The following is an 8,580-nucleotide window of genomic DNA, read 5'->3' as shown; positions in this document are numbered from 1 at the left end:
TGATTTCATAAATTTTCTATGAGATTTTGTAACAATTAGACCTAATTTTTCAACATGCAATGTGTGTGGCATGCAGAGTGTTGCCACAAAATAAATAAATAAATAAATAAAAAATAACATGATATATGATTTCATTGATTGGTTGTGATAGTAACATGTGCCCACCAATTCTTTCAACAACAATCTTTAATGATCATACTCAACTCACAAATACACTTAAATACATGAGATATTGGTAGCAATTAAACATATTGGAGGAATGATCGATTTAAAGCTTTCACTTCTCAACATCATCAAAGAGTTTTCTTATTTACCAAAATTAGCCATGGTTTGATCTTTAGCTATCCAAATTATCCAAACCACGTCTAGGCACCATATATCCAAACCAATTCCGGCCTATGCAAATCAACGAAAATTGACATAACTATAGGCTTTATTCAATCTACACGGAAATCTTTCTTAAACCCAATCAAAGACTCCCAGACAACCCCAAACAATCCCATTTTCTCCACCTAACCTCAAATATTTCTAACCACTAACAACAAAATGGACTTGTTTGTGTTTGTTATACAAGTTAACTGTCTCTCCAGTCCCATATGCAATCTTTAAAACAAATCTTTGATGAACTTGTCATCGAGGAGTGGTCGCACAAAAAAATAGAAAAATAAAAAATAAAAAATTGGCACCAAGACTTAGGGTTTACGAAACAAAGAAAATGGAGGATTGCCAAGCTTATTTTTTCATAACGAAACCAGAGCATGAAATGAAGGGGTCATGAGTTTAGGACACTTTGTATATGCATGTAGGTTTTTAGGACTTGAAATCAGTGTGGTCTCCAACCGATCTAGATCTCTTTTAAAAGATGTGCAAATATTTATGATTAATTTAACTAGATACCACATTGACCGCAAGTTTCAACAAGCCCCTATCTTGCCACACATAAATCGCACTTCAGAAAGAACAAAAGATTTTGAGAAAGAGAACATCGTGTCCTTTTTTTTCTTCTATGAGGGTACAAATAGAGGAACATCTTAATAATTAATTGATGGAGTGTCACATCTTCGCAATACAATTATTTAATTATTTTTTATAAGAAAATTAATAGAAAGTGACCACAGTCACAACCAGTTCCAACACAGTCAATGTGAAAGGCGTTTCTAGCCACAGACAACAGAGATCTATCTCAAACATGAAAATTGTTAAAATTAAATTCTGTATTAGTGATTGCAACTGCCAAGAAGTTCATTTCCCTGTAGACATGACTTCAAACAATAGTATCGAAAACAGATGACAACCATTTGATGTCTTCAATGATGTTTGTCAATCGATAAGGATTCGCGCAAAACCCTTTGATTGCATCAATCACGGGTTTTGAATCACTATCCACATAAACTTTCTTACCTTCTTCCTTTGGCCAACTAAAGGGTATTCCTCAAGGCCAAGACTTTCGCAATGGAGATGTTGTTCTCTCCAAGGCTCCGAGCTCCAACAAAATTGGCAAGCCATCCTCATCTCTGATTACAAAGCCAGCTGTTGCCTTGGAATTAATGACCCCTCCATCAAAATTGAGAGAATATCCTTGTCGGATTCTTTTGTGAGGATCCTGGAGATCCAATCACATCTATTCATTGTATATCGTGTGGTAAAAAATTATTGTAAATTTTTTTCTTTAAAATTGAATATAAACAGTACCTGATGAAAACTGACCGCACAATATACAATGAACGAATATGATTAGAGGATCTTCAGGAGATCTTCTCTCATCAAAATTGATCTTTAGCTGCCCTCGTCGTGGGGTCCCCACCTAATTTTCCGCTTCTTATTACTAGCCAAACTTATTTTCATTGTTAGCTTGAAAGTACTCATTATCCAAGATTGAAGCTACTCTACTAGGAGAAGGTTTTCCATTCCTAAAAGCCACCATTTCTATACGTGGCAAATGACTCATATAATCAATATCCAACAAAATAAACTTATTAATTAACACGATATGTACACATCACTTGAAACATCAGATCGTAAACCAATATGGTACAAACATATGATCTTCCTAATATTTTCTTGGTCATATACATCATTTTTTTTTACATCATGTGATATACTAATATGGTACAAAAATGTGGTCTCTATAACATTATTCATAAAAATGAATTTGTATCCGGCATGTTTGCACTCTTACTTATTCGTAGGGCAAAACACCATTTGCTCTCATCGATCATAGAGGTATTTATAGCATAGTTCTCTGTACTTTACACAAAATCTCACTTCACCTCTTCCACTTTATTCTTTACATGTGTTATGACTAAAATTGAAGCTCAAATGAATGGTTGAAATTTTTAACTTTTCACGAATAATCACATGTTTTTAAAATATGCATCTTAACTTTTATTAATAGCCAATCAGTCCCTTTGTAGTCATTCCTCGTTTTATGATATTCACTATACCCATGATATAGTGGACAAAATTATATTAGAATGTCTCACTGGGTCAATATGAGAAAGTGTTCGACACAATTGTGGTTCATTGGAGTCTTGTGATTTGGGGTGACTATTACAAGAATGTGGTCGTTGCATCCTAAGAGGTAAACGTTGATAACCAAGATCACTATAATGGGGCGTAAAATTGTCTTAGAAACGCAATGTTGAACATTTTCCTTGAACCAATTTTCAAAAGGGAGATTATATTCACACACCCAAAATTACTTATCCCACACTTTTTTAATTGTTTAATATTTTTCTATCAAGTGTTAGTGGTGTGTAGAAAATATTAAAAAAATTAAAAAAATGTGAGAAAAGTAATTTGATATGTGTGAATATAATCTCACTTTTCAAAATTTTCTAATATTATGCTCTGTTCATTTAACATTGGTCGTTTAATATTCATGACACAAACCCGACCCGTAAACCATAATTTCGACCCATTGGAGTCTTGGACCCTATTTTCTCACTCCTAGAGGGAAGCGGGACATTGGGCGATTAGAACCGAGCTGTCGATGTTACAACAGAACAAAAAAAAAAAAATAAGGTTGTCCGTTGAAAATTATCTCTCAGGAATCCCATATATCCAAAATTCCAACCCATTATTTCCACATCGTCAATCAGCGATATCACAAACGCAAAGAATTTCAACATCGAACCAAACCTCTTCCACATTTCCTTTTCACATCCTCCCAAATTCCCAATCCACAAAGCCCGCGTCTTTCTTTCGACCCGATTCCGCGTTTTGCATCTCATTCCAAACAAAAACCCCAAAAGTTTCATTTTTTTGGTCTCAGATTTTACCTTTCCTCGACCCCCGGTATTCATTTTATTTGGGTTTTTTTTGTTTTGTTTTTTGAATAAATTATTTCGTTGACTTGGATTGATTGAATATCTTTGTTTGGATTCAGCAATCCGATTACGTCGAATTACAGCTCCAATTGCTCGAGGGGTCGTGGAATTTGAACTTTGTTAACGCAATCAGGTATCTTTTGATCCAATTTTACTTCTTTTATGGAAATAAATGTTAATTTGAATTTGGTGGTTGGTTTAAGAGGCTGTTTTTTCCTCAATTGCTTGCAAGGGTGTTAGGGATTTGCTGCTTATTTTCGTTTTTCAATGTATTTGTTATGGTTTAGTTCATCTGTGTTTCGTATTGGGTCTCGGCATTAGGTTTGGGATTTTACGTGCCAGAACTTATTCAGGTTTTGATCTTGTTATATAGAACCCGCTTGTTCGTCAATGTTTGTGTTTATTTGGCTGAAGACTTGATATGCTTCTGCCTTCAGTTTACGCGTAGATTGTAGGAGGCGGATTGTGCCTGAGACATATAGGAATATCTCTTTGAGTTCAGATGGGAACCCAATTTACCAGATGGATGATGAAACAGCCCCGCCAACATTTTTTGGCTGTCCGGTATAAAACAACCTCATCTGAGTATGTAGCATCAAGAGCCAGAGATGCCACGTTTGAGAAACTAATGGACAAGTACAAGAACCTTCTCAAAGTCATTGCTGTCCAAGATCTCATCCTTGCAAACCCCCACGACCCTGCAGTGTCCCTTGATTTCCTCTCCAAGCTCTCCCAAAAGCTCCATCTCAACCGTGGTGCAGTCGCCTTCCTCCGCAAATACCCTCACATTTTCCACATTTACCATGTTCCCATGAAGTCCCAGACCTTCTGCAGATTAACTGACAGAGCTGCTCAAATTTCTAAAGACGAAGCAGAGGCTATCAACGCCTCTTTGCCACTTGTTGTTGATCAATTGGTTCGGCTTCTATCAATGTCTACTTCCAAGATGTTGCCACTCCGTGCCATTTTTAAAGTTGGGAGGGAACTTGGGCTTCCCGATGATTTTGAGAACTCGGTAATAGATAAAAACCCCCATCTTTTCCAACTTTGTGATGCTCATGAACCCAATACTCATAACCTGAAACTGGTTAATGTAACTTCTGACAAGTTCACTGCAGCAGTTGAAAATTGGAGGGTAGAGGAATACTGCAAGGAGGGTAGCAGTGTTGATAGGGCTGAAATTCAGTTTAGTTTTAAACACGGATATCCTCCTGGGATGAAGTTAAGAAAGAATTTTAGAGCCAAGGTTAAGGAGTGGCAGAGGTTGCCATATGTGGGGCCATATGATGAGATGGCAGAGAAGAAGAGGTCGTCTAAGGCCGGAATGATGGCTGTGGAGAAACGGGCAGTTTCAATTGTTCATGAATTCTTGAATTTGACAGTTGAGAAGATGGTTGAAGTGGAGAAAATCAGCCATTTTAGGAAATGTTTTGGCTTTGATTTGAATATCAGAGATTTATTCTTGGATCACCCCGGGATGTTTTATTTGTCAACCAAGGGAAAGAGACACACTGTTTTCCTAAGAGAAGCTTATGAGAGGGGTTGTTTGATTCACCCAAATCCGGTTTATAATGCAAGGAGAAAGCTTCTGGATCTTGTCATTTTGGGGCGTCATGGCCTGTTTAATGATGACTCTAAGCCAAGGAACCATGCCAGTAGCAAGGAGGCTGAGTTGCTGGAACAGCACAATGAAGAAACCTGTAGCTCTGATTAGTTAATCCAGTTTTTCCCTTCCTGTGAACCTGATAAGTTTGAGACTTGAGTGGTCAGAAACTTATTCAATTTTGATCTTATATCGTGACCACGAAAGTTGATGATTCGTTTCATTTGGCTGAGCTTTTTTATAGATTTGATTTATGGTGTTTCTTGTCTGTGTTTACTCATTTTAACCTTGAGTTCAATTTAACTTAACCGACAAAAAACATAGGAAACAAAAAACTATGACTTACTTAGGCAGTTAGCCTATATATCTATAAAGTAGGAGGAAGAGTTGCTGGTTATTCTGAAATCTTCTGAACCTATTGATGTTCCCTTTGTAGTGTTAATGCAGTTAACTAGTTGTATGCATTTGTCCTTTTAGTTTCCTAATCAATCACAATAGATAACTTGCTTTAAGAAATTTATCTTGCATTATAGGTTAGGAAATGGTGGAAGCAATGTAACAAACAAGGTAGCAATCTCTTAAGATTTATTCAAAAATTACCAACCAGGAAATAAACTGCCTTTAACACATTAATTTTCGCATGTACAATAATGCTGGGATATTGGAGTCATGAAACACAAAGTAGTTTCTCCTTGATAGATATCCACACCAGTGGGTATGATTGTTTGCCTCAATAATTTTTGTCTTTATGCCATGTCTTGTGTCCATGAATGATGCAATTGCTTACTTCATTGCCTAGGCCCGACTTCTTTAGGTAATTGTCCTGCATCAAGTATGGGGACCTTATTCTGTATATAGGGGTTTCTATCCTTTCTACAAGTAGAAGTGTTGGCATGTTTTTGAGTGTTAGGATTGGCAATTTCTGTCTTTGAAGAACTGATGTTGTCAAGATTGGTTGGATGTTGGGAAGACCAGAAGGAGCTAGATTTCACAAAGAAAGTTAGTTCAGTCTTGTTGCCATGATGTGTTCTTCTAAAATGTATTATCTGGTTTTGAAAGTGAAGAAAAACTTACTTTGGGTACGCTTTAGGATTTGTCTTCATGATCTCTCTTACCTCTTTACCCATCGTTGATAAAACGGTAATAGATATATTCAAGTTTACAGTTTCATGTTTCAAAAGTTTATTTACAATTTGTTATGGCGTACAACACTGTGTAGCGTATTGGCCATATGGTAAAAGATTCAAGTTGTGCAGTGATATTGTCTGCTCTGGTCATACTTGATTCTGTTGGTAAAGCCTCATTGTGTTTGTATGTTTCTAAAAATTGCAGCTATGCAGAGCCAGCTTGTGTGTAGTGGGTGTAGGAGCATTCTTCTATATCCTAGAGGAGCTACAAATGTATGCTGTGCATTATGCAATACAATCACCCCAGTCCCTGCTCCTGGTAATGTCTCTTTACCTTATACTTTTTCTTAATGGTTATCATTATAGGACCAGAGACTGATAGACTTGTCTAACCTAATAAGCATTTCATTGTAGAGTCATAAGGTTAGGTTACAAAACGTTTGTGCAATGACCTTGCAGGGACGGAAATGGCTCAACTTATTTGTGGGGGTTGTAGGACGTTGCTAATGCATACACGTGGGGCAACAAGTGTGAGGTGCTCCTGTTGTCACACAGTAAATCTTGCTCCAGGTACTATATAAGCTTACTTGAATAAAAAATGAAGTTTTATTTGTTTAGGCATGTAATCTTCGCTCTTGTAATCTACCACATAGTGGAAGGTGATATGCATCCTAATGTTTCTCAAGGTAAACAATCTTAGGGTATGGTCGGTAATCCCATGATACTGCAGAGGTTTTTCAGTTTATCACCTGTGTCCCATGCATGTGTGGATCTGTTCTGCAACGTATAGGCAACTCCCAAAAAACTCATCTTTTTCATATGCTTCTTTTTGGAAGGTTCTAGAGTATTTTTGGTTTACTAACTTAAAAGGACTTCACTCTTACAGTCTTACGTAATGGATAAAGAAAAACTCTTAAGATTGTAATTTTGAAGGAAGTAGGTTTCACCTACTTTATGAGGATATTAAAAGTAGAGATTTCGAAACTTCATTGGTTTCATTAACATGTTTTTGTATTAATTGAAAGACCATAAGGAATTCTTCCCTGTACATAGTATTGCTGTTAATTTTTGTTCCTTTTAATAGTACACATGGCAGGAATATTTCCAATAAATATCAGAGTTTGATATTTCTATTCTTTTGGAAATTACTTACCGAAATGTGTGTCCTATTCGGAAATATCTTAAAAATTTGACAGAACCAGCTTATATTGTAATTGCATATGTACAGCTTATTCTATGTTTGATAACTATTTCACTTCCTCAGCTTCTTATTGACTTCTCCTCTCTTTTGGGTCTTATTTTTTGTGAAAAAAAGGATCCAGTCAGGTCGCCCACATCAACTGTGGAAACTGCCGGACAACGCTTATGTATCCATTTGGAGCTCCTTCGGTCAAATGTGCAGTCTGTCACTTTGTTACTAATGCTGGGGTAAGTATGGATGAAATTTTTGAACCTTTGGCATGTCATTGTCACTCAATATTCTATGTTATTATAGCTTATGAATTCTGGGTGCATTAAATGTTCTAAATCATGCTTTACTTTTGGTGCTATAGACTCGCTAAATGTTAAGAATCTTCTTAATGACCGAGTGGTTGGATATAAATTGTTCTTTCATGTTGAAAACCATCCTCTTTGCAAATGAACTCACTAATTGAGTGTTGGTTTGAACATTATACAGATGGCCAATATGAGGGTTCCAATTCCAGCGCACAGACCTAATGGGACGGCCAATTCAGGAATGGTGCCCTCTACTTCAGCGGTAAGTTCTGAGAAGCATGCTATTTATATGTCCCGGATGAGACTGCCCTTGTGGTAGTAATGTATTATGCGTAGTGAATCTGTTGAATTTATTTCTCTTGTATTTTCTCCAGGCAATGCCTCATTCTCAGAGCCAGACCGTTGTCGTTGAGAACCCTATGTCTGTTGATGAAAGTGGCAAATTGGTAAGCTTGTTAAATAATGCATCCGTTCATTGCCATTGTTTTCCATATTTTGAGCAATCAAAGACCTACTGATGATAACACTCTTAATCTCACAGGTGAGCAATGTCGTCGTTGGTGTCACACGGGGAAAAACTAGCACAACGTGATTCTGAAATCTATTGCAGCTAGTTTTACTTCGCAGGGAACAAATCAAATCCTTATTACAGATTACTTGGAAGATAGACACGATCGACATTGGTTGTATATTTTTATTGTGAGTTGTTCATAAACATGTGTGCGAGAAACATTTCAAATGTGAGGCGTCGGATAAATGTATTATCTACCAAATTATCTACCAAATAGACTTGACGCGGCGAGCGAGGGTATTGCTGTCGTTCTTGTGATTGCTATCTCACCCGTGCCGTGTGTCCCAAGTTTAGTCGAGTCACTGCGCATAGAGTGTGTACGTTTTTGAACTACAAATCCAGTTATCACAAATTTGTAATGTATGTAAACAATCTATGTTTTTTCGTTTGATGATGATGGCCTGCTTCTGTGCAATTCTGAACGTAGTCGGTTGATCGTCGGTAGAAGTATTA

At 36.9% G+C, this 8,580-nt stretch overlaps 2 protein-coding genes across 3 annotated transcripts; both read left to right on the top strand.

Annotated features, from left to right (window-relative positions):
• The first annotated feature begins 3,000 nt into the window (after positions 1-3,000).
• On the top strand, positions 3,001-8,542 carry LOC137726193 (protein LSD1-like). 2 transcript variants are annotated; one of them, XM_068465077.1, is made up of 8 exons: positions 3,001-3,297; positions 3,389-3,462; positions 6,265-6,378; positions 6,519-6,629; positions 7,375-7,487; positions 7,738-7,818; positions 7,949-8,002; positions 8,098-8,542. In XM_068465077.1, the coding sequence occupies exons 3-8, from the start codon at positions 6,267-6,269 to the stop codon at positions 8,146-8,148; spliced, it is 522 nt and encodes a 173-aa protein (XP_068321178.1). In that variant the 5' UTR covers positions 3,001-3,297; positions 3,389-3,462; positions 6,265-6,266; the 3' UTR covers positions 8,149-8,542. The 2 variants fall into 2 exon arrangements, with proteins under 2 accessions (XP_068321178.1, XP_068321177.1); XM_068465076.1 differs by having other exon boundaries at positions 7,931-8,002.
• LOC137726192 (protein ROOT PRIMORDIUM DEFECTIVE 1-like) lies at positions 3,470-6,255 on the top strand. The gene has a single exon (XM_068465075.1). It carries the CDS (start codon positions 3,832-3,834, stop codon positions 5,041-5,043), a length of 1,212 nt encoding a protein of 403 aa, XP_068321176.1. The 5' UTR covers positions 3,470-3,831; the 3' UTR covers positions 5,044-6,255.
• Positions 8,543-8,580: the final 38 nt, after the last annotated feature.

Source organism: Pyrus communis, chromosome 2, assembly GCF_963583255.1.
Source record: "Pyrus communis chromosome 2, drPyrComm1.1, whole genome shotgun sequence".
NCBI lineage: Eukaryota > Viridiplantae > Streptophyta > Magnoliopsida > Rosales > Rosaceae > Pyrus > Pyrus communis.
Note: the sequence above shows the minus strand (reverse complement) of the source record. Positions and strands in the feature narration are given on the sequence as shown.

Coding starts and splice junctions, on each gene's coding strand:
- LOC137726192 (XM_068465075.1), top strand. CDS start 3,832: ATGGGAACCCAATTTACCAGATGGATGATGAAACAGCCCCGCCAACAT.
- LOC137726193 (XM_068465076.1), top strand. CDS start 6,267: ATGCAGAGCCAGCTTGTGTGTAGTGGGTGTAGGAGCATTCTTCTATAT. Junction 7,488..7,737: donor ACTTTGTTACTAATGCTGGG/GTAAGTATGGAT, acceptor AACATTATACAG/ATGGCCAATATGAGGGTTCC. Junction 7,819..7,930: donor TGGTGCCCTCTACTTCAGCG/GTAAGTTCTGAG, acceptor TATTTTCTCCAG/GCAATGCCTCATTCTCAGAG.